The 26,870-nt window shown below is 41.9% G+C and overlaps 1 protein-coding gene across 1 annotated transcript in view; it reads right to left on the bottom strand.

Moving 5' to 3' along the window:
* Positions 1-228: 228 nt before the first annotated feature.
* hcn2b (hyperpolarization activated cyclic nucleotide-gated potassium channel 2b) overlaps positions 229-26,870 on the bottom strand; it is a 45,476-nt gene continuing 18,834 nt past the window's right edge. The window contains exons 4-8 of the mRNA XM_030050176.1: positions 24,525-24,743; positions 13,363-13,509; positions 12,566-12,806; positions 5,949-6,113; positions 229-2,305 (exon numbers count right to left, since the gene is read on the bottom strand). Coding sequence (XP_029906036.1) covers positions 1,317-2,305; positions 5,949-6,113; positions 12,566-12,806; positions 13,363-13,509; positions 24,525-24,743 — 1,761 coding nt within the window. The 3' untranslated portion in view covers positions 229-1,316. The remainder of the gene's footprint in view (positions 2,306-5,948; positions 6,114-12,565; positions 12,807-13,362; positions 13,510-24,524; positions 24,744-26,870) is intronic.

Raw genomic sequence — 26,870 nt, 5'->3', positions numbered from 1 at the left:
ACAAACCGCAGAATATCAGTCAGGCGAAGGAAAAACACTGTAGTCCAATAATGCAAACAGCTCATTTCAGATATTTCTGAATACTAGCGTTAGAGAGATGTCTGCAAAACATGTCGCTGTGGGTTTGATTAATATGGATATAAAGCTCACAAAACCTTAAATAAATCCAGCTTCAGATATCAAATCATATAGGTTTTATTCATAGGAACTGTTAGATAGCCAGGTATATTTTTGCCAGATCGTGTTTATTCAAGACTCTTAAACATGAAGACATTTCCTGTGAGAACGGATGGCTTGGTGGGAACAATACAATTAGCGCACGAGCTGTAATTTCAGTATCAAGGATAATCTGTGTCTATAATCTTAAGATCCTCAGGGCTTACAACATTTATTTTTTTTTTTTATCTGTAAAGACTATATAGTCTAGAAGGGAAGACTTACAAAAGAGGCCAACTAGTTCCTGAAAAATGCCAGTTTGATTTTACAAATACATTTATTCATTATATCAGTAGTAGCCTGTGGAAAAATATGGCTTGAAATGTTGGGATAAAGGCAGTCAAAGGAGAGCGCTGTTGTCACTTATTATTATTATTATTACTATCTCTCTCATTTGATATTTTCCAATTTTGTGTTCACACAACTTTGGTCTGGAAGAGATTTTTTAAGGGATACTTAAGAAACAGAGAGAAAAAAATCCCTTTTTAAAGTTTTTATGCATTGATTTTAAGATAGGAAAGCAGTCTGAAGCCCAGAGAAAGCACTAAACTGAAGGTGTCATGAGGAGATCGTCTTGTTTTGCAGGCAGGCTAGTGACGAAAAGTGGTAGATACTATATGCCAGTAAAGTGCCAACTTCACCGTGTCATCTGAAGCAGGTCCCTGATTTTCTTTTAGTCCCATCCTACACCAGATTTGCATTGTTTGGACTAATAAGCAGGTGGATGAGAAATAAGTGACGCAGATATGCTGCTGACTATGCTGACAGTGAACTACAGTAAATAAAGGAGGCAGAGGCGGGAAGATGCTACTTTACCACTACTGCTCTGTGCATCTATGCCTGCGAGTAGAAATATCCCAATGCTGCAGATTCACCAGTCATCATACAGACTTCATTATGTTAGTCACATCAGAGTCTCTCAGACCCCTCAGATTCTCCCGGCTACCACTCACACAGCATTCATACATTCAGATAGTCAGACTGGAGTGGGTGGAGAGAAGTCTACTATTGGAGCCAGAGGAGGGAGAAGAGAAACCTCCCCCCCACCTCGAGTTCCTGCAGTCAAACCGACTCGCTCCCTCAGAAGAGAATAATTAAGGTCACAAGTTTGAGGATAGCCTGGATCTGACTTTGATGTGGTCTGTCTCAGGAAGGTTTCCTATAGAGTCCTTCTTGGGTAGTCCCGAGTCCACCAGCCCCGTCCCCACGCCCCCGACTGCTAGCCCTGCACCAGCCCCGAACCCCTGCACAGAGCTGGGGAGGGATGCTACAGGGAAAGCCCCCACAGACATCTGGTGGGGCAACACCACTCTGTGTGGTATGGCACTCCGGAGGCCTGTGGGGCCAGATGGGGTTAGCGGGGGTCCAATGGAAGTTGAGGAGACTCGAGTGGATTGGGGCGGACTGCGGGCTACTGGTTGTGTCCCATCATGGGGCAGCGAGGGCTGAGAAGCCGACAGCGCCCTGGCGTCCTGGCTCAGACTACCCATTTGCAAAGAATGGGTGCTTATATGTGTTGTGGGCCGGTGTGCGGGGCTGGCTACGTGCTGCTGGGCTAGAGAGAGCTGGGAGCCTGAGGACGGACCACCCAGGGCACTGGATCCATATTGGAATGATCGTCCTCCAACTGCCAATGGGCTCTGGACAGGGGGGCTGGACAGGACTGGGGCAAAGGCACCAGGAGCGTGGAGCTGGGGCTGCATGGACTGCTGAGACTGCAGAGGAGAAGCTGGGACCGGGCTTGACACGCTTTGCATCACCTGGAATCTCCTCACCATCCTGGGGGACTGCAAGTTCCCCGCTCCCATCAGGTTCCCTGCCATAGGAGGACAGAAGTTCATGGCTACGGCCTGCTGGAGAGTGGCGATGGCTGAACTCTGTGGCTGGGAGGAGGAGCCCAGAGGAGCAAAGATGCTACCATGCAGAGGAGGCGTCATGGACATAGCCCGAGGTCGTGGTACGTCCACCTGCTGAACCATCTCCCGATCGTATTTAACTATCTCCTGGATCATCTCATTCTCCCGGTTGTTGAAAACACCCGAGTTGAGGTCATGCTGTACTTTGTGCATCAGGATGGAGTTCTTCTTGCCTAAAAATGACATAGAGAGGTAAAAGTAGGAGGATTGTCAAAGTAAATTGGAAGGAGAATAAAAGTCACTGCTGCCTAAGAAATGTTCAGCTCCCGCACTAGAATGATCATTTCCATCAATATTCATTCAGCACAGAAATAAGCCTCAGAATGATTATAGCACTAATGGTACTATTAAATAACACCTCCTCATTTCCCCTTTATTTTCTCCCTTGTTCAGGCAGCACAGGTCACTGACACGTGAGAGGATACATCAGAGGCAGCCGAAACATAGTTGAATATCAAAGTTATGTTCCATCTAGATCCTCTTACTGCTGACCTGCAAATCACAGGTGGTCTGCAGTGGAATTCAAAGCTGTTAATCTCACAACAAACATGCGCAAGAGACGGCGAGTGTATGTGTGTGTGAGTGTGCGCACCAGCCACAGTGATATAATGATGAAATATGTTTGATAACCAAATCAGTGGCTCCCTGCTCACTCTTGCATTGCTATTCAATCCCGGACACATACGATTAAATCAGCGTGGATGCTGAGAATCAATAACCAGCGAACCTGTTTTGACATATTCATAGTGAAACCGCAGTGAAAGCGACTGAAAGAAAAGTCACTGCAAAGACTTTGTGCTAAATTACATTTGCGATTAGGCACCTGATTCTATCCATCCCTCTATTGTTAAGCATTACTAAGATGAGGCAATGCAACCTTACCATGGCAGAGTCCTCAACTGACATGCAAAAGTGTGTGTGTGTGTGTGTGTGTGTGTGTGTGTGTGTGTGTGTGTGTGTGTTTATCCTGCTTTTACTGCTTCCTGGTTATGGTGTATGTGTTATATAGGACCTCCTGTCAGCGTCTGACACACACAAAATCCATCACTGACAAACGAGACAAAGAATGGGTTGGGAGGGGGAAGTGAGAGAGAGACAGAGAGAGAGACAGACAGACTGAGAGAGCTTCCTATCTTTTCTATCTCTTAATCTCTTGCATTGATTCCATGCGGTAGTGAAAGGCAGCCTGTATTTTTGCCGAGTCACCTCAGTGAAGACAACACGAAGGAGTTGTGTCTGTTGCCTGAATTACCATTCAGCATGTAGTGAGTTAGCTGGATGTGTGTGTATGTGTGTGTGTGTGTGTGTGTGTGTGTGTGTGTGTGAGTGAGTGCATGTAGACTTGCACGTGCTCACTACTCGGCGTGTTTCTCCAGGAGAAACCAATTTGTTGCTGAAAGTGCTTCCTTCACGCAGCTCACCCAGGCTGCCACAGACATAACACACCCTTCGCTTACACTACACTTTTTAAAGCATTACCAGTTCCACACAGATACACACACCAACTATTGTAGAACTCCTTCTGCTGATCGCAAGTGAAACTGAGCTCCCAAGCATTGTAAAAAAAAAAAAAAAAAAAAAAAATCTGAATAATGATTCTGTATACATTTAAATATAATATGTGTATTATTATTTCTGCAGAACTGGGAAAGTCCAGAAGCTGCAGCATGATGTGAGACGTCTAAACTAAATCCACCATGTTGCCTCTTCTTTATTAACAGCTAAGAGAAGACAATGTGCTGCATTATGGTAGATGAGGGATATATGCCTCTGTATGGTAATGGATCACAGATCAGAGTTTGTATTTATGAACATCTATGGATGGTTGATCTAGGGTGCCTGGTTCCATTAAACATTTCAGCAATTATGGTTGCTTAGACCAAAATAATCCTAGATAAAAACTCCTGGTCAGAGAGGCTCAACAAAATGCCTGACTGATGTTTCAGATCAATGTTTTTTTTTTCTGTCTTTCTTTCTTTTCTCTCTCTCTCTCTCTTTTTTTTTTTTTTTTTTTAAAAAAAACATATTGCAATGAACTTTGAAAATACAATCTTACAAAGGCACTATTTATTCCAAAAATAAAACCTATCACACCTGAAAGGGAAAGAGCTTGTTTCATCATTATGCTTTGAGATGGCATGTAGACTTTATAGTCACAGCCTGGCCTCAGATACTCCTGTGTGTTTGTTATGCAGATGCATTTTCACCCAGACACTGTCAACAAAAGCAGCCAAACAAACACATTATTGCTGTTTAATATTCATTATGTTCCTATAAAATCCAGAGGGGATATTTGGCTGGTGGTTACGTATTGAAGCAGCCACCTCGGTCTCCCTCCAAATGTGCGAGCGGGCTGACTGAGGGCTGCTCATGTGTGGAATCTGGCTGCTATAGCAACAGCTGGCAGGTGGCGGACGCAGGGCTTTTGTAAACATGTGAAACGTGATCATGTGACGGGGGGGGGGGCACGTGACATCAGCAGCGCCGCTGACCTTGGAGGCAGCATTGGGGCATGATGCATGATGGGAGGGGAAAGTGGGGATTGTTTGTAATGTGAAGAATAAATAACATGCTTCTGGTCACTACTTAGCCAGGTGCTTTCAGAGCAGATGATGCGGTTACAGTGTTTATTGCTGGTGAGTTGAGTGGTTAGGTAAACACCTCTCAAGATAGCATCTACACAGAGCAGACTGTGTGTATGTGTGTGTGTATGTGTGTGTGTGTGTGCTCAGACCAAGGATGCTCAGACAGCACTACTGCTGAGCAATCATTTTAACAAATCAGTAAATGAATCCAGAGCATATAGACGCCACAGCAAACCCAAGAGTACTTGGCTCAGCAGTTTCCCTGAAGGTAATCAAAGTGTCACGTATGATAAATAACTGTTTTCCATAAAGGCAAACATCAACAGGAAACATTAAGGTTCAGTGCCACAAATACACTCAAAGAGTTACGTAATGGATGATTTACAGCCATGAATAAATTTGTACCCCCTCCCCACTCCTTTGTTCCGCCCTACACATGGCCCCTGTATGATCGTGCATATATCACAGCTGTCAGATAGCATCAGTTTTTCCACTGAGATCTCGTGTTAATGAATGAACACATTTTCCTTTTGCTTTATTTCATCTTGTGAATGACACATTTGCCCAGGATGACAGCATACCTGCAGCTATTGTCAGTGAAGACGCGTGCTAATTATTACAAGAAGTTTCACATGCTAAGTCTGGATGAGAGGGTGTGATCACACCAGCAGTCAGATGTCTTTGGTCCACACCAGAGTGGAAGAGCTTTCTTTGTTGCAACCACTGCTATATATACTCACAAGCGTCTTGCTCACTGGACATAGTCATCCTGAGAGATTAGAAACAAATTTACAGTACTCGCGCTAAGCACAATGGGCTCTGCTGTGCACTTTGCTGGAATCAATAGATGAAAATGAGCATCAGTGCAGAATGTGGTTTGTCTTGAGCTCTTTTTTTTTTTTTTTTTTTTTTACACTAGGTTTTCCAAGCATGTGTAACTGCAGTTCATTTGGAGGAGGGCAGACACCTGCAGTTTCAGGTGGTCTTGGTGCTTTTATTTATAGAGTGCACCCAAGTTCTAATAGTATAGCTCACACCAGCTTAAGTAAACCCTCAGAGATCAACTGAACCGCTCCAAAGTCACTTTTGAAAATGTTCTGTGGTAATCCTGTATTAAACCAAATCTGCTGATGGGAGTTCAGCCTTCTGATACTGAACAGGTAATTCAACAGAGACGTATATTCCTTTGTGTTTTAGCACTCCTCCTGCTTGTTCAGGTGAGCGGTCTTACCTATCCTGTCCAATCTGTCAATGGCGACAGTCTCAAAGGCCCTCCTCATCATGGGGTATTCCTCCAGCACCTCGTTGAAGTTGTCCACAGAGAGAGAGTACAGTCGACAGTAGGTGTCCGCTCGCACGCTGGCCGTCCGTCTGCCCCGAGTCAGCAGACAGATCTCTGGAGGAAAGAGGAACGGGACAGGGCACGGTCAGTTTGATGGATAAGATACGTTGGCAGGCTTAAAAACTGGCACACGGACAGATACTCACGCCAGAGTGTCAGACAGATGATGGTGAAAAGATCAAGAATATAGTAAATAAAGAGACAGAGAGACAGATCTGTTGTCCAGTCCAAAAGCAGCCCAGCTACTACAACACTACTACACAAATAAGCCTGACCATGGTTACCTGGAGATGTCATGCTTGTTAAAGTCCAAGTGAAATGAAATGTTAAGGGCAACTTTCTGTCACGTATTCCCTGTTGATATAGCATGTAAGGGTGGAACGTGAGATGATTCAGTGTACACCACTGAATAGGGAAAGGCTGTTATATTTGAATGGAGACACCATCAATGACACTATTACTGAAATATCTATTGATGCCTACTGGAGTAACCATGAAAGACAGATCAGTCTGTCTGTATGAAAACACAAGCAAATTTTGTATATTTTTGGCATCTGCTGTTAAATAGGTATAGAAACATTTAAGGTATAGCAAACATTTTTTTGTTTCATTGTGACTTCAGGTTAGAAACTAGTGCATCTAACAAGTGTGTTTATACAGCAAACATGATCAAGGTAATCATATGTTAATCACAATATTCAGGCTGCACTATTTATTTTATTCATAAAACACAACCATACCCACATAACACAGCAGAATGTGGGATATAAGTTTATTTATTCAGATCCTGTATATGCAAACTGATAGAAGTAAATACAAATAAACTAAATGAAAATATTTAAATTAATTGAACACACTTATGTTGACATAAGACATCAATTTCCATTATAATTTTAGGTTTGGCTGTGCAGATATCGTTTGTATGCACTTTTTGACATGTTCTGTATCCCATTTCTCCTATTTCTATACTTCTTTAATGTATTGCAGTCGTCTGAGCAATTCATCATTTGGATTCGCTTAACATTCCGGGGGGGCGGGAAGCTCAAGACTTTACTTCATGAAGATGCGCCTTCATCAAATGAGAGTGCAGAATGGTGGTGGCTTGTGTATGCAGTGGTGGTGTGTAGTCAGTATGATGCATTGACAGTAACGCTGAGTATTTCCCCCAGCAGACAGCACTGACAGCTGTGTGAAGGGAGCGCACTCTATATTCGGAGATGTGCAGCTAAGCTTCATTACATTCGGTTGTTCCCGCTCCCTTCCCCTATCTTCCTCTCTCTAGCTTCCCCTCTCTTCCTCTGTGGGTTGGGAATGGCTGTTGTCTTGACAACAGTATGCCCTCTGCCCCCCGCCTCCCACCCCCACCCCCTTCTGAAGGGTCGACATCCACTGAATCTCTATGGGAAATAGAGAAAAAAATATCAAAACACCGGGAGATTCCATTCATGGCATGCACAGGCGCACTACACTGGAAACGTCTGTCTGTGTGTGCATCTGACTGTGGTGTCTCCTGCAGCAAACAGAGCCCTGCTGCTAGCAAACACACCAGGAGTCACGAAAAAGATCAGCCTGCATAATCACAAAGTATGGATCAGACACAAGCCGATTTGTTTTTTAAAGCATAGAAATGCTGCGCACATGAGTTACTGTGTGCTGCTGACAGTCGAGGATCCAGAGACAAAGGGTCTATGAATGTCTCCCCACAACGCCATATATACTGCATGTGTGTACACCACATGAATAAACATATACCTATGTGTATGCACACACACACACACACACACACTCACAAAATCAGTCACGGTTAATGAGCCTATGCAGCTAAACACTGTACTCTGTGCTATATGTTAGTTATGTTGTTTGTGGTTATCTGCTTTTAGTAATGAAAAGGTCTAAGGTGTAGGTGTAAGTTGCTTAGACAGGACTATGATCATCACATCAGTCAGAAGTTCTTATAATTGGCACAGATGCACAAAGAGAAGAAATCTTAAGCAGGTTTGGAAATTTGGCTCTACAGATTAAAACTAAGAAAAAAAAAAAAAAAAAAAACCTGGGTATTATCCACGACTCTTGAATTGAATTTTAAAAGTCATATCAGCAATGTTACAAAGTCAGGCTTTTATCATTTAAAGAAACATTGCAAGAGTCAGACCCTAGATAGGTAGATAAGAAACTGATTGATGCTTTTGTATCTTCAGGTTTACAATATTGTAATGCACTTTATCCTAGTTTACTGAAAAGAAAAAGAAAAAAAAAAACAAAAAAAAAAAAAAACAGATGGACTGCAGCTTGTTCAAAGTTCATCAGCTAGAATCTCATCCAAACCCAAGAAAGACAACATCACACCAGTTTCTGAGGCTTTAAAATTCTTTTACTTGTTTTTAAAGCCCTAAATGGTCTAGCAGCTTCATATGCTTCAGACTGCTTGTCAGAGTATGTTCCAAACCCTTCGCTTAGGTCGCTTAACGCTGGTCTGCTAAATGTGCCGCAAATAAATTGCAGAAAGTGTGGTGAGGCAGCTTTTTGTAGGACCAAAGACTTGGGACATACTCTGACCACAACCAACCTCTGTTGATAAATTTAAGAAACAGCTAAAAAAAAAAAACAACAACTTATTTTTATGGTCTTGCTTTTAATTAATGTAACCTTTGATTTTTTGATTTTGATTTTTTTTATATATATATTGTTGTGGTTTTAATATCCTGAATTGCTCTTATCTGTTGTTTTCGATACCAGTAATAATATGTATATTTTTTATTATTATCTTTTTGTTTTTACCTCTTTTTAACTTTCTGGATTTTACTGCTTTATGGTCTGTTTTAATATTGACTTTATATTTTTAATTTATATATTTGTGCAAGGCTGTATTTTATCTTATTAAAGCTTCTATATAAATAATGTTTGTTGTTGTTGTTGTTGTTGTTGTCGTATAAGTTAGGTTTCCATGGTAAACCATAAAGATTAAGCAATTATTGTTGAGTTCCTGCACCAAAATAGGAGATGTTGTCATGAAATGATTCAGCGGAGGGGGACAATATAAATTAAGCCCATGCACATCTCTTTGTTCATGCTCCATTCTTAAAAAAAGACAGTGCTTGTTTTTTCACTTGTTTTTTCTTATCCCAGTCATCTGCAAGAAATAGGGTCTATATTTAGTGCAACTAACATATCGATTATTGACCCCAGTGGTTTGCTGGTGGTGGAAAACATCTCCTCAGATGCCACAGATGCCTGCAGAGTCTTTCATAAATGGTCATTTGTCATCTTTCGGTTTATAGATAATATAAACATTTGCATAAGGCTTGCATCATTCCCGCACTCTGCAAAGTGTTGGAAGAGGGTGATAACACCCATGAAACCAGTGGAGTGACATCATCATGCTATTCAAAACACTGAGTGACCATTTTTACCTCGTGGATGAGGGCACTGTCATCCTGGAAGATATTGGAAATCAGGGAAATTCATGATGGTGAATCATTACTCAGAAATGTTATGTTAGCAGTGGTTAGAATATTTCTAGTACTTTATGGGATAATCTCAAATGTGCCAGGATTAGCTGCACATATAAGCGCTGACACTATCTTGGTGTTCCCTTTAGTTTGGCCTGTACTGTCTACATTTACCAGATGTTCAAATATTTAACATGTGTAATATTATAATATATAATGAATAAAATCCACTTTTTGTTGTATCATTGCCTGTCATGTTTGCAGTGCAGCCATTGTGTAATTTGTGTATTCACGCTCTTCCTGTTTCCAGTTCAATCTTCTAGCTTCTGAAAAAGTATGCAAAGATAAATAATCCATTACCTGCATAAAACCCACCAATCTAAACTTCAGTCAAGTTGAAGTGATCCAATTAACAAGAAAGAGAAACGTTTTAGTCAACATCTTGGTATGGCAGAGCAGCCTACAACTTTTGAGCAACTTTTTTTTGGAGACATGCATATTTCTTTGAATTTGTTGTGCAAAAGGAGAAGAATGTGAAGGTAACGTGCCCAGGCCAGAAACAGCTCTCCACTGCAGATGCACTGCTTTTCACCAGCTTTGCTGTTGGCTGTGTGGTATTACTTTATTAAAGAGCATAAAAGAAATATATTGTGTATGTCCTTCATATTAGGATGGGGATTTGTGATGGGCATATGTATGATTTAACATTGTACTGTTAATGGGGAATTATGTGACAGTGCATCTCAGGCGATGCTGCAGAGTAATGCATAAGTAATGCAGCGAGCAGTTTAACAAATTCCAAACTTTCCGCAGGGAGTAACTATGTATAATAATGCATTACTTTTTTAAAAAGTAATGAGTAATGTCTTATACATTACTTTTTTTTAGTAGTGACCCCAAAACCGGTTAAATCTTAAGGTTTAATTAGGATCTCCTGCATAGTGTTACACTGACATCACCACAACCCTATACAGACTTTTTCTTATTACCATGTAAATAAATATGAATTAGCCCTCAATATAAATCCTAGCCCACAGTGTTTTCAAGATACTAGTCACATATAGAGTGCACCATATAGTAGTAGCCTATTCTGTGCCCTGTCAGACCACAAAAAAGAAACAGCTGTAGTATATACTGGCTATAAAGTCTAGATTTTCAACATTTGAAAAAAAAAAAAAAAAAAAAAAATACAAAGCTCTATTTTTTTTTTCATTGAAGTCCTTGAAGTTTGCTGGTGCAAAATCCATACAAAGACATGACATGGCATGATATGGCATGCAGACAACAGCCACCTAAGGGTACAGAACAGCCAAGACACATTTAATGAAACTGCCAGTCAAGCCAGCAGGGCCAGCCAGACTGATCTTAGTCCAGGCAGATACAGTGTGTGTATGCAGACAACTGTGCTGGTCAAGTATCTGATCTCTGCTAGGCCAAGTGCAGGGGTCAGATGTAGAGCTTGCACGCTCTGGCAGTTTAATGACTTGTTAAGTAGTCACTGGTAACAGTGGTGTATGTCACAGCAGTGTTGTGCACTTTGGGTGTGCTGAGACTGGGCAAAGATGTGTTTGTGTGTGTTTCTGGGATGCTGGAATACACTGTTGAGCTTTCTTGAGGTGTTGTGGGGCTCACCCAACGAAACACAGGTGAAGCAGGGTGCACACTTCATAACCCCAAACACTTTCCTACTCTCACTCGTCTCGGAAGTTAGAATAGGTTGCTGCCTGTCATTTGGTCCTGTAGATTTATGACAGCATACCCTGGTGTTTTATGGTTGTCATTTGTATCATAACATTCAGTGATATTCTGAATTGGGCCTTTTATGGAAGGCTCACCCTGGATTATAGCACAAGGGATAGTAACATCATATCCTGTGTATTGATGAAGGGGACAGTGGACATCTAATGGCACAAAAGCCTCATTGCACATTTTGACAGGACACATGGCTGTCAGCGGACACAATGGAGTACCATGTGTAGCATTTGTCAAATCTATGACCTGGTTCTCTATCTATTAATCTAAAATAGCTGCAGCACTAGTAGCGACAGTGAACAGTAGCAACAGTGTAGTCATGGTAAAACAATAAAATCCCATATGGATATTGGAGCAAAGACATATTGTTGGGCAGACATCACCATCTACTTAATATAGTAGAATCCTTGCAAATGCAAATGAGATAATACATTTCACATATACACATGTGGCAGCGGTTAAGCCGTGTCTCTCCAGCCAGTTCAAGCCCATTTCTTGCTCTCTGCATTATGCGAGAAGGCTGAATGTCTCCCTGGTGGTGGACATGACTTTGGACGATCTGTGCTTGACATTACAAATGGCTCCATCATCGCTGTTCTCCTCTGCTAATTAGCTGTTATTAACTGTGTGTGAGTGTGTATATGTTGTGTGTGTGTGTGTGTGTGTGTGTGTGTGTGTGTGTGTGTGTGTGCTCTGTATCCATGCTTCTCCCACAGAATCTCAAGCTGCTGGCACATCAGCAGCACTGCCAAGGAGCTCTGCCTTGGCCATGAAGGGAACCAGATGTGAGAGATGCACCACTTACAATCAATCCACAAGATTCAAAGAATACATGTGTTTGTGTGTGTGTGTGTGTGTGTGTGTGTGTGTGTGTGTGCCTGCCTGTGTTGTTTTGTTTGGTGTGTGTGGCAGTAGTAGCTGCACTGCCACAGTGTACCTAAACAGCCACAGCAGCAAACAACCTGGAAAAGTGGGACAGAAGTGGCTGTGAGGCATGACAATACAAGGAGTCCAAGAAAAATGTCAGGGTGTTTGTCTTACTCTCTATCCTCTTGTTGCTACTACCATTATTTAAACAGGAACCACAACCTGTGACAGTGCTGTGGCGGTTTCTGCTGGGACTTAAATGGCTATGAAATTAGACAAGTGCCACTTGCCTGAAAGCACAGCATAGCCACAGACCAGACTAGACCTGAACTGAATAGAATAGAAACAAAAAAGTAGAACAGAACAGAACAGAACAGAACAGAACAGAACAGAAAAACACAGAACAGAACAGAACGGGAGATGAAGACAGTGCCATACCTCCAAAGTAGGACCCATCCATCAGCTTCATGCCTATATTTCCTTTGGTCAGAACACTGACCACCCCGTGCTGAATGAAGTACATCTTCTTGCCGATGGTTCCCTCCCTGATGATGTAGTCTCCTGGCTGGAAGACTTCAAACCTCAGTTTAGTCAGCATGGCAGTCACAAAGTTGGGATCAGCATTGGCAAACAGCGGCATGGACGCCACCAGCTTACGGCAATTGAAGTTGACAATTTCCTAAATGAGGACAGCAAACAGTGTTGGACTCCTCATAATATCATACTGCAGGCTGAATGATGTGAGGATGTTGGGCATGCACATGTAGCGGTTATGAAAGTCAAATGTTTTATTGCATGTAGCAGTGAAAATGGAATGATTGTTTGAGTGATTGCATTTAAGACTGAGACATCAGAAGGGTCTGGGAGCCAGTGCTTTCAAAGATGGCATGTTTTGTGGACAAGATGCTCCAGTTTTAGCTTTATTTGTTTAGGTTCCTTTTGTGTTTACATCTGAGGAAGAACAGATGCTGTTGCTGCAACAGCGCTACTCTGAGATGGCACAGTTGCAGAATTTTGCAGTGACTATCAATGTGAACTGATGCAGAGGCGAGGTCGAAAAAGGATTTTTTTGACCTTTTTACATGGAAATAGTTTTACTTTACTTTTGTGTAATTTTGAATCATAAGTCCACAGATTGTTTAGGCGTACTAGTACCAAAATAAGATGGCTAGGCAGTACAATGGAATGAAAAAAATTGCACCATGATTTGTGCCTATGGGTGGTGTGTGTCATACCTCACGCAGCGGCTCATTAAGCTCCTCCAGGATGCTCTCTTCATCAAACATCTTGCCCTGGTATCTGTGCTCGTAGTAGTCATGGATTTTCTGTCGGAAGTCAGCTGGTAGTTTGTGGAAGGACATGTACTGCTCCACTTGTTTGTACTGGAAGATGGAAAAAAAAGGATGGAAAATAAGGGGTAGGAGTGGGATGGAGGGACACGGAAGAAGGCGACAAAAATGTGAATTATGCACCCTAGACTTTTTTTTTATTATTATTAATTGTGATGAGGATAGGTATGCCCTATTTTTATGATAGTGACATGCTAGTGGCATCGGATTTCCTGCATCATGGTTTCACTTACGCCTGGGAAATACTAAAGGGGCAATCCATGCATTTGTCAGAGAAAGCGATACCAGACACTTCCACACTCAGCACCTTGAACACAAAGTGGAAACATCTGACAAGCCGAATCCCCACAGGATCGCGATGATCTCACTTCTGAAGATATTCCCACTTCTCCTTTATGCACAGCGAGAAGCTCTGTCCTAAATGCATAGATTTGATCAGACTGTATTATAATTGGCTCTTAATGAACGGTAATGTCTATGTGTACACACATTGAGATCTGAAGCTCCTGTGACCTATTTATATTGCGCAGCTGTGGGAGGGAATTGTGATGAAGTTGTTGAAGAAATGTGACAGCCCCGTAAAGCCCATGAGGATTTATCATGCTCCACTGTGTCTACAGAAGAAACATACCGCTGTGTATTCTACATTTTAACCACAGCAGGTCTCTCTCCCTCAATCTCCCTGTCTGGTCTGGCGCTCTTGGTGTATTATATATTTTGTAGGAACAAATCTGTGTCCACAACACACAAAACAAACATCAGCTGGTTCTCGACAGTGCCAACATGCCTGTGATTGTGACGGATTACTGGAATGAGGAAAGAGAAGCAGCAGCTCTTTTGTGAAGACTGCTGTCAAAAAAGACATTTATCTACTCAGATGCTATTCTTGGACACAAAGATGTTACTTATTTAGGTTGGACTTGTGAATTGTGAAACTATCAGGCGAGGGGGAATCTGAGGCTGAAAACACTTCAGCGGTGACACATCGTGTTTGCTCATTGGAAGATCAAATTGACTCCAAGTGATTCAAACCATTGCATATTCATTAACAGTGTGTTTATCTATATTGCCTGAATATACACCTCTCTCAGCTCATTATGTCCGTCCATAACACATTTCATGCCTAGATTCTCCACAAAAACAGTGGCAACTGGAACGATACCATCTCCTATACACAGTTGGCATTGCGCAATTATATGTCAAATGAGGATGAAACTGGCTTTTTCCCCTCCATTTTCCTCAAAGCTACAGTCTCATTCTACTTTAAATCGAAGAGCAGGATGACACGTTCTGTGTGGTTTCACGCATCACCGCCTCCCTGTAAATAAACACACCCTTCTGCCACACACACACACATTGAAGCCCCAAGGGAGAGGTGGCCATGTGACTCAGTCATGTATAAGAACAATAGGTTAACAGCATAACCACTCTAACACCAACACTGCGAAGCTTTTCAACCTGTTTTATCAGGACAAAAGACACCTGCTGACGCTCCAAACCTCACAAGCAAACAAGCCCGGGAAGATGCGATGACAGTCAGTCATCATCAAACATATCATGATTCCTCTGAAATCCCATAGAACAAAAAAAAAAAAAATGCATAAATTCATGAGTTTGTGAGAAATACGGATGAATGGACTGTGTAGGAGAACCAGACTCATAAGGCAGCACTGTGGCTCCATTGTGACCAGTGGTGGAAGAATAGCTTAATAAATCCACATGGTCTTGTTGGACTGTTTGTTGAAGTTGGTCAAAGATGTTATGTAAGCTTTCTCTCTCACTCTTTCTTGCAGTTTCACAAGCGTGTGTGTATGTGTGTGTGTGTGTGTGTACTAAGCCGTGTGAGTCATCCCTCTGTGGAGACGACTTGTCAATTGGATGAACACTAGCCTTCAAGCAGGGGGGTCAGGAGAGAGCCTCCCCTACCCAAGACCACACAGAGGCAACATCCAACAAGACGCGGCCCAAATCCGTGGCCGTGCCTTCCACGGTGCACTTGGATAAGAGGGTTAGATAAATATTGCTCATTGTTAAACAGCCCTGGGTGATGAGCGCTCTGAACGTGTTACTGTGATTCTCTCTGGCAACAAGAAAGATGTTTTGAGATTGATTGCGCCCTGTCACTTCATGCAGCCTACCCGTGGTTGTGCAATGTCTACATTAATCAGCACAGCTATAATTCTTCCGCCGCCTACGTCTGAAGTCTTAGCTGTCCATTCAAACCTGTGTGAGGTAAATCAGGGTAAAGGTGATAAGAAAATTGCTGCTTCTTAACTCCAGTTTAGGGGATTTCCATTTTTAAAACTACTTCAAGGATTCCACGGTGGAATAGACAGAATATGACAGAAGGAGGAACTTGTGCAACCCTTGGACTGACGCAACCTTTTCACAAATTACTTGGATGAACTCAAAAATAGGCCTGCATGGTGGTCAAGGAAAATAAAGGACCATGTGTCTCAGTTGCTGAGGAGCTGACATTTTTGAGATACAAGGTTGTCGCCCAGCAGCAGCAGTGATATGATCGTTTTAATCCATTTTGTGTTGAGGATCTCATTAACTGATTGGGGATAGGCGAAATCTGGCGAGACAAATTTTCAAGTCATCCCATTCAATCCATTTATTGTGAAGTGGGAAGCAGAAACATATGATATAGGACCATCTCCGCCTGACTGTTTGTGTATATACACTATATCTATGTCTTGTGGGTATCGAGGTGGCACATAAAATGAGGGGAGCTAAAATGATTAACTCTGGGAATTCCGAGGTAATCCAATTCTTTAATCATTTAGAGTGCCGATATCTTTCTGCATGTCCATGGCTTGACCCAACAATCATGATTTATAAGTAGATACCATGACTGGAAGGACAGGGGAGGGGGTGGAGGCGACCTTGCTCATAACAGTCGATGACACACACACGGGATGGGATGGGATCGCCAACTGTCCAGGAAATTACATTTTGTCACACTGTAAGGTAACATATAGGTCAGTGAAGGAATGAAGGTTTGACCCTGCCTGCTTGTGTGATATGGTAACTTTACAGTATCCTTAATAAAGTATATACTGGCTGTCAGGATAGGATTTTTTTTATTATTATTATTTTTTAACTACAGTGGCATGCTCTGCTTTTAAAAATGTGGGGGACTTTGGGGTTTCATTAAAATCCTTGTTTATAAAGTGACAAACTCATCCTAATGTGACAATAATGACACCGCCTGAACAGAACAAGGGCTTCGCTCACATTTTCAGGAGCACTTAATTAATAAAATTGAGATGTGTTTTGGCCCTCAGCTACTCTTAATTTTTTTGTACAAATTAATTAGACTGAAGCAGTCTGCCCCCCTCTTGCAGCTCCTCTGACTGTTTCTTTAACATCTCTCTTTACTTCTCTACACCTACTTCTACAACTATCCCACACAATCTCCTTTTACCCAGTTTTATTACATATTTTTTCTTAACCCTATAAAACCTGAACTATGAAAGAATTGACAGAAAATTCCAATTTTTTGAAAGTGAACCCTTTATTTAGTCCTATAACAAAAAATATATATAAAAAATCAAAAATCAAAAAATATGTTATTACACAACCTTTCTGGTGTATGATATATGATATGTACTTGAAGTGCCAATGGTATGGACCAGGGTGAACAGGGGAAGTGTTCAAAGGTATACAACAGTATTTTGGTCAAGTATTGATTAAACTGAAAACGAAAAACGGAATTGAAAATGTGTATCATATATGATACGAATGGCTTTATAGGGTTAAATTAACTTAAATCAACTGACCTGATGTAATCTAATTCTGTCTTAAATATCAGTCCTATGGAGCTCATTATTTGATCCTGAGAACATAAGCTTGATTCATCATTGCCTGACACACAGCCATTTGAGATACTGTCAATTTGTCTCTATGGTGCTGCTATTTAGTATGACCAAATGTGGTCTAACATACTTTAAGGTCTTTTGCAAATAGGTATGTGATGTGGGGACTGTATTAAGTATTTAGGAAATGGAAAAACATCTTTTCCTGTTTTTGTGTCTTTGCCATAAATCAAAAAATCTTTTCTTTGTCACAGCCAAATGGGTGCAAATATCAAAAGTCTGTGTGAGAAGATGAAGATCAAAGATGCCTAGGAGAAATTTTAAACAACAGTCACTGTTGTTAGCTTGGCCTAATAGTGAAACTATGTAGAGACGCCAAAAGTGGTCTGTCACAGCTTGAGGTCCTTCCAAAGTGTTTCTGAAGTTTGATTGCTCTAGCAACAGGCATTTCGGAACCATGCATCACTTTCTCTGTGTAAGTTGTAATCTAGGAAGTCCATATGGGCTGTGTGCAAAATTAAGCTGAGATTGAATCAACACTGAAGAAGAAATAACTAACAACATACATAACATTTAAGATGGAAGAAAAACTATCACAGCTGTAATGTAAACTCATACGTCCAATAGATTTGTCCGGAGCCAAAGAATCTGAATGGTCTGGAAATTATTCCAGACCATTTGCCGCAGGGTCTTGAGCAACTGTGTTTACAAAGTTGCTTTGTATGCACAGTAGAGCCAATAGTCATGTTGATGTATTTTTTGTTGCCTTAGTACAGGGCTTGAACCTATCACTAAACTTGGTAACTCCAGGACTTTGGTCTCTGAGGTACAAATCAATTTGTAGGTGGAAGAAGGAGAAGCAGAAGAGAGAAAAAAGAGGAAGACAAAGAGGAATCCTGACAAAAGCAATAGGGCCCTACGGACATAACCTGATGGTTTGTTACACAGATCCAGCTGAGAACTCATCATTGGAAACTGTTTGGAAAAGGGAAGGCATTTTCAAATATACTTGGCAAGTGATTAGATGAACCATCTGTCTAACTTCAGCCAATCAGATCAGCCAACCATAAGACATAATAGGAGAGCAAAGAAAGAGGAAATAACAAGAAGCTGCAGTCTAAAGAACTTTGACAGCTTGCAAGAAAGTCAGTGCAGCTATGTAGTTAGCATGTCAGGAGAAGATTGTTGCCAACCTTTTAAGGAAAATTAGCATCTCCAGTTTTGATACAGCTGATCCTACAGCAGCACCACACTAACCTCTTTAGGAGCTGCCACTGTTGTTGCTGCTCGCTGTTGTAAAAACATAAACCACGCCAGTGGCCGCTGATTGGTCCAAACTACTTTGTATCTGCCACAAGCACATAACCTGAAGCCTGGCAAGATGGATTATCACGTGATCGCGATCTGGTGATTCCAGCTGCCTTGCAAGGTAGCTACGGACTTGTAGTAAAGTGCTTTGGGTGATAATTCTGCTTAGGCATCAAGCCATGGTGACAACATGAAACCCAGATAGGTTGTCTTCCTTATGCCATCCCACCCCCACCTTGAAAACCGAGACAGAGACAACCACATGAGCCTCATTCTAACTGTCGGTTCCCATGATGCTTCTCAAACATCTTCAGGTTTGGTTTCTAGTTAAGACAGCTTAGTTTAGGACATCAGAGATATCCCACAGGATGCCTACTCCTTCAGTAAAACAAAGGAGGACTAAAGCCATCTCACTTAAACTTGACAAATTTCTCACCATTTGCAGTGTCAGTAACAATAAAGATACTGCCGTAGTCGCCAAGCACCCAGCTCATTCAATCAAGCAGGAGGATAGACTGGGAAGCTCCTATTAAGTGCCTCCTGCCTCGGGATTTACTGTGCAACAGTCTCAATTAAACTGAAATGGCACCAACGAGCTCAGTTTATTGACTTTCTCATTTTCTCAGCATTTGGCTTACACTAGTGACCGTGTCACTCAAATCAGCAAGATGGGAGTGAGACTCAGATGTCCTCAGCTTTGAAAAACTTTAATTCTGCTCACTCACAGATATTAATTACTACAGAATTTGAAATGAGAGTATTGTCCTACAAGTGCTCTCAAGAATGCTACAAAATGTTTTTGGAAATTCATGTTTGGAAGACGATGGGCATCTGCCAACCCCTAATTTTGTTTTTTTCTCACACTGGACAACTGCTACAGACACATACAGTCACACAGACACAAAGGTACAGAACTCATAGAGATCATATATCATAGCATGTATTGAACGATTGATACATATTTATACAATGACTGTTTAACCCTTTGAACTATGACTACTTCAAAGTTAGAAAATACATGTACAACAATGTCACACACATATTCTGCATCTGCTGGTTGAAACGCTTCATTGAAGCTACATCTCACTTACACTGGGTGAAATTTTCCAGCCCAAGATGCCAGTGTTTTATGGCTGCACCATTACATCAAACAGAAAATATCTGGATGTCTTGTGCGTCATTTTATGCAATTTCCCCGTCATTCAGCAGGACATATCTGGTATCTCTGGAAACACTGACATCTCCACTAGAATTTAGAATAAAGCTCTGCGGGTTTAAACAAAGCCTAGCTGCACGGCATACATTCGTAATGAAAAGCCCACAGGTGGGACCTGCAGGGTGACAGAGGTTCAATACGGAGCACAGCCATTCATTCAAGAGAGTGATTTTATAAAGGCTGCAGCACTGTAGCTCTTCCTCCAAAAATTCTCCCAAATCCCGTCGATATCTGCAGCATTCATATAGGACTCAGCAGCTCACTAGCAAATGCATCCATGTCTGGCACAACTGAGATCATCCTCTTTAGATTGTATTTATAAGGCGGTGTCCATCTTATAATATCAAACTCTGCGGCAGGGAGTCCACCGACAGGACTGGGGTTAGATCCCGCTGCAGTACTTATATAAAACTAACAAATGCATTACATTTCTGGAATCCAATCTGTTCCTCTCGGCCTGTGGATTTAGTGAACTCTGGGTAAAGGCAGTACAGAGGGTTTTTTATGGGACATAAAGCCGGTAGCTGGTGGCATGCGACTATGATGCATGGCTGTCACTGTAAGCTGCCACAGAGGGAGAGGGGGAAATTGAATTGGTCCTCCTATTAATGGCCCATGTCACTGAACGTCAAGGCTCAGGATGTGACAAGTCTTATATCTGTGTGTGTGTGTGTGTGTGTGTGTGTGTGTGTGTGTTTGGTGTCCTGACAGTATAAAACCCCAAGTTGACTTCAGCAGTATCTTTTAGCTCATTGACCGAGGAGTGGAAGGGACAGACGCGGTAAACACACACATTCACACACAAGCATGCATACAGAGACACACACACACATGCCCACACACATACACACATTGCACTGCCATTGAAACTTGGTGTGTCTCAGTGATGGCACATAAGGAGGGAGAATATATGCAAATGCAAATTCCAGTCAAGCAAACAGAATTGCCTTATATAACATGTATAGCATTTTATGATTCAGTTTTCACATATTTTATATAACTTATGTTTAATGCACAACCAAATATTTCAATCTCTTGCAATCTCATACCATGGTCTCTATTCTAAATGTCTTACTTCGCCCGAAAAACAATATTTGAGTAGTATTTAGCATGGCTTCAAGAGGACAGGATACAGAAGTCACAACATTTAACATGCTTATTTTGATTTCTACTTATTTTAATTTGCACTTGCTGGTCTCATGAAGTGTACTGGTGAGGTGAATCCACTTCCTTTATTCAACTTACTGTATATCAATCACAAAAGAGGAGATGTAGAAAAAGTGACAAGTTATAGAAGGAATTTTCAGCTTTGAGGCAGTTGAGGTGTAAATCGTGCAGAGGAGGCTGCAACTCACAAAAGATGATGGAAGATTCTGTGCATTCAGTATATTTTCAGGTGCTACAAAGGGGTTGCTTTGCATTTCAAACACTGTGGCATTGAAACTGATTAAAATTTCCATTTCTAGTTTTGGACACTCTTTAAGGAGCTTTGAGAAGATCTGAGAACATTTAAGAGCAAATCAATTTTTGATTCTATATGGTCTCAGTCCAGTTAGAGAGGTCTGGGTCGGCCGGGCCAGGCCTCAGAGCTTGTCCAGGTCACAAAGTGAGCCGTTCCTCAAGTCGCTGCATGATGTGTCAAGGCCCGGCGGAGCAGCGCTCATCACTGGAGGCCCCAGGGGTCACATCTCTCTCCTCTTACAGCAGTTCAGATATGCTGCTCCAACGCTCTTGGGGGAGAGGAAGTGATGGGGGAGGAGGAGCAGGAGTGCAGTTACATAATGGCTAATGCCCTCTGTCCATGTGCCGTGTCCGCTGGCAGATGGTGCATTGCCCAGCAGTCAAGGGCAGACGGACAGATGAAGAAAGAGAGGGAGAAAGAGAGAGAGAGAGGGTTGTAGAGGAACAAGGGATGAGGGCACCTGTCACCTCAACGTGAAAGAGTGGATGACAAAGGAGTGTTAAGCTGCTGCTGCTGCCTCATCGGTTATACTGTATCCTGCTTGGTGGAGCTTTTGAGCATCCACTCACCGTCTCACACACACACACACACACACACAATGATCAATACCATTAGCTACAACTTCTATGAGTTCCACTGAGCCAAGTGAAGTGAAACCCACTGTTCACTGGATCTAATCTGAATTCGATCAAAATGTTTGAGATGGCAACCAGATATGAATGCTAAACTGTATGTGTATGTGTGTGTATGTGTGTACGTGTGTGTGTGTGTTTGCTAATGGACATGACTGCAAAGACAAGAGGGATACTCTGTTTCTCCCCTGTAATTCTCACCCGCATCTGCCTGTTTTTTTTTTTTCCCTTTCTCCCATCATTTCTGTACATTTCTATTCATATCCCATGTGCCTGGACCTGATAAACACACCATCACCGCAGCAACACATTGTGTCCTTACTGATAAAGTGAAAAAGTACACGTTGTCTACCTTGCAGACACACAGTAAACAGCTACAAAACACACCTCCCCTTTGGTTACAGGGGTCTCTGAATGTAGACAGGACAACATGCTTGGTGCCAGAGCTATTATGACATTCCTGTCTCAACACGGGAGCGGGACACTAACTGTTTACTCTGCGTTATGTCAATACAAGCGCATGCTGTCGCTACCGTTTAGACTTATCTTATACAAAGAACCTCTTTTATCAGCAAAGGAAAGCTCCAACCCATAGCTCCGTCTCCAGCCTCCTATCAGATGGCGGGAGTTATTGCAGGCTACAGTAAAGCACCGCTCAGCTCACTGGCTAATGATGAACAGTCACGGGCCTGGAGCAGGACGAGATCTGTCTTAGTCCAGCCTGGCAGCCTTGCTACTTAGTTCATTATTTCACTGTTTCACATCAAGGAAGAAGTAGAGCATGAGACCGAGGGCAGGAACTGATCGCTGTACGTGTCATGCCACAGAACGCAACTGATATACTGCAAACATACAGTACATGTATTATGCACTACCCTGCTTTCTATGTGGTGATTTTTTAAGTGGTTAAAAAAAAAAAAAAGCAAGTCCTGATTTGATGCAAAGGCATTGTCAGGAACTGGAGGTTTTTTTTTTGTTTGTTTGTTTGTTTGTTTTTTTTTTAGTAAGGCATCAAGACAAGAATAAAATAATTAAAGACAGAAAAAGAAAAGGAATCAAATACATTTAGGGGAGGTAAAAATAGTCCATCTGACCAAACGAAAAACAAACAATTTTTGTAAAATGATTTTTTTTTTTTTTTAAAGACACAGGAAACAATGTAAGATTAAAAGTGGGCAAGCTTGAAAAAGAATTGCATACGAGCAAGCAATTCTTGCTGTGTGAATACCTGCTCATTAAACCAGTCAACTGCTCTGTGGTGATATGAAAACAAACATTGCAAAAGGGGGGTGCAGCATGCTCAGTGTCTGTGTGTGTGTGTGTGTGTGTGTGTGTGTGTGTGTGTGTGTGTGTGTGTGTGTGTGTACACACCATACACAGTCACTGGGGGAGTACAGTTTGCTCAGTGACTACGCATGGCGCACCCCAGATCCATTGATAATGCAGCCATTCCCTGCTGTTTGTGTCATGTTGATGAATCTGACATATAAAATAGCTTCATAATGCATGAAATTACATTTTAAACACACTATACCCTCTATACCACAGGAGAATTAGTCCTGGTACAAAGTCAACATTATCATGGATGCTGGCTGATATTATGACCCAGAAAACTGTGCAGGATGATTATCTCTCCAAGACGATGCACAACCAAACCACGAGCACCATGGAACAAAATAAACACAGTAAAGCCCTGTGTTCACGCCAAAACGGCAGATGACAGACAGAGAGAGAGAGACGAAAACCCAACCCTCCTTTGTTCTCAACATTAGCCAGATGCTTCAATTACACAACAAAGCTTGACCAATTACCCTAGTGTGTTTGCATGCGTGTGTGTCCGCATGCGGGCGTGTGTTGGTGATAGATAGGGCAAGACATATACACATCACCTAGGATCTGAGGACGCTAACAAGACACAGAGCGCCAATGATACCATGGCCTTATAAAGCAGGAGCGTGCCGCCTCCCTATCCTGCAGACACACACCAAAAGCTTTGATCTGCCAGTGTATGGAGACGACAGCCAGCAAAGGCCCAGCGAGCTGCAATCATGAATATCGAACTAATAGAGCAGATGGTGTTCCTATCAAAGTGTGTGGGAATCAAATGAGCGGACCCTCTCTGTCCATATTAAATGTGACAACCTTATCAACACCACTGTGTAGGACAAGCCCTTTAGATTAAACCTATACAATCTCTCTATGGCGTCATACCATGAAATAGATAATGAAGCCACCTGGGCTCTTTTTAAGATATAGGGACCTCACTGGCAGTGCTAAAAATCTCTCCTTATGACTCTTGGCATTGTAAAAATTTGTTTAACCAATTATTTAAAAGTACATTTACATAAAGAAATGCATTACAATTTGACTGGGAGAATAAACTGTCTCTTACTTTGAGTTTTTCTATATTTTCCTTTTTTACCACATAGCCCCACATTTCCATGTGTATCTACAAAAAGCCTGAATTTTTACCTAGATATTTTCAGTCTCTCTTCCTAATGATACCATAATTTGACTCGCCGTCTCGCCGTAAATACTTTATGTCACGGTTATTCTTAGTTGTGGCGTAGCCTTAGATATGATTAAAAAAATAATAGCCAGAGCCTTACCTTCTCTTGGTACTGCCGTCTGGATGAGTCTAGGGACTGGATGAGGGCAGTGGCGTGGCCAATGAACATGGCGTAGCAGGTGGCTCCTACGATCATGCTTAGCATGGTCAACCAGATGTCCGACATGCTCTCTGGGGCTTGCCGTCCATAACCAATGCACAGCATGTGGCTCATGGCCTTAAAGAGGGCAAAGGAGTAGAGCTCACTCCACGAGTCGTTCTGTAAAGAGAGAAGGAGGGATTGAGAGAAGGAAACACAGGAATGGAAGGAAAAAACAACATTTGGGATGACAAAATATAGATAAGGAAATGGAATGTGAGAGATGGGAGTAAACAGAGACAGAGTTTTGACCAGGTAAAATGTCTTTGATGAAATAAGTCATCTGAAAGAGTAATGCTCAGTTTCAACTCGATGTTTCAACTCGCCTATGATATCCCCACATTTTCATTTCACTTTCATGCTACAATGATTTTGACCCGATGACCTGAGCCTATCTTCTTCCCCTGCCCAAGGTGGATTGCTAATGTATACTGTAGAGACAAAGTGAAAGAGTATGAGCAAAGCGGAGATAAGGGAGAGAAAAGGACACAGAGGGAGAACAGAAGGATGAGAGGGGCTGAAGAGTAAGACATTCCTGGTGGAGTGCCTGTCTCTATATCTGGTGATTGTCGCAGGTTTGGTGGAGAGCCTAATCATCATCATCAAGCAGCCTAGCCTTGCCTTCACTGAGCAGAAGGAGAGGAGAAAAAGCGAGTGTTAATGAGGAACCCCTACATCTGCCTGCTCCAGTCTGCCTTTGATTGGTGTACACACACTCAGTCAGTCCTAATTCTCCCATGTTAGATTCATTAGAAAGCTCTCCACAGACACTGCTCAACCTCTCATCCTCCCCTCCAACAGCTGTGGTTCACACACTGCCCAGAGTTCACCTCTGCATGTATGCCTGTGTGTGTGTGTGTGTGTGTGTGTGTGATGTGTGTGTGTGCGTGTGTGTGTGTGTGTGTGTGTGTGTGTGTGTGTGTGTGTGTGTCTATCCTCTAAAACTCCACATGTCCCTCTTTGAGCCAAGTGGTCTCCTCAATCACTGATTGACTGCTTCTGGCTGAATTCTTACCTGCTTTGTATTTTGCCAGACACCATTTGCATTTCATTTGAGATTCAAATGCAGTCAGTTTTGGAAGAGGTGACAGAGGATATGATGAAAGGGGCTGCCAGCCAGATTTTTTTTTTTTTTTTTTTTTTTAAATATGTGACAGATGCTGGGGCGGGTAGAGTACAGAATCATTGTACTTAAGAAAGAGTACAGTTACTCATCTAAAAATTTACTTGAGTTTGAGTAAAAGTTACCCTGTAAGAAAACTACTCAGGTAAGAGGAAAAGAGTGTTCATTAAAAGAGAAAAAAAAAAACTGCTTTAAGTAGTGAGTATCTGCTACATTTATTTTCATGCCATGTGATAACGGTGATATTTTTACTCTAAGTAGCTGGCTATTGCAATTTTTAGGTGTAAAATGAATGTAAAGCATCATCAAATCAAGATTTTTTTCCACAAGATAAAACACATGTTATTTTGATATATAACTGAATTTTGTTCAACATAGTTGCCCATTGTATTTATGCTGTTAGATTTTGAACGACATTAAGTATTACATTTTGCTAATTCTTAGCAATGAAAAACTCACCTCAATGTGCTCGTGTAGGTTGGATGACCAGTTTTTAAGTGCATAAATTTTGGTGATTTTGGGCAGGCACAGACAGTACTTCATAGCATAACCGCTTCCCCTTTTTTTAATTGTTTTAAAAAGTAGAACTAAGTGCCACCAAGAGTTGCTTGCTGCAGCCTCTGATTCAGTTGTTTGACCTTCCATTGCTGCTAGCCCGCTGACCAGATTGACTTGAAGCTGAAAAGGTCACCGACTGCAGCGCGGCCTTTTTCTGTAATCAGTTGTTTTGAGCCGCTGACTGCGCAGCTGCAGTGCGACATGTCGCTATCAGCTCACTGTATAAAAATCATCAGCTTTCTCTTAAACCTTCACGAAGGGAGAAACAATTGTAATGCAATCCATGTGGTCAAATGTTATGAGAAAAAGAGTAGATTACCAGTTTAAAAAATTACTTGAGATTACTTGAGAAGAAGTAATAAGTACAGCCCACAGAAAACAACATCAAGAGTACTCGTTCCACAAAAATTGTTGAAAATGTGAGGAAAATTAGGGGATGGATAGATAATCTGTAGAACCGCACAGAGAGAAAATGAGATTTTGTAGGTGCTTGGCCCTTGCGGCTGGATAAGATGAAATGCGGCCATCAGAAAATCTGAGGTGTCAGACTTTGTTCAAGCTTAGCT

This window comes from Myripristis murdjan, chromosome 4, assembly GCF_902150065.1.
Source record: "Myripristis murdjan chromosome 4, fMyrMur1.1, whole genome shotgun sequence".
Classification (NCBI taxonomy): domain Eukaryota; kingdom Metazoa; phylum Chordata; class Actinopteri; order Holocentriformes; family Holocentridae; genus Myripristis; species Myripristis murdjan.
Note: the sequence above shows the minus strand (reverse complement) of the source record. Positions and strands in the feature narration are given on the sequence as shown.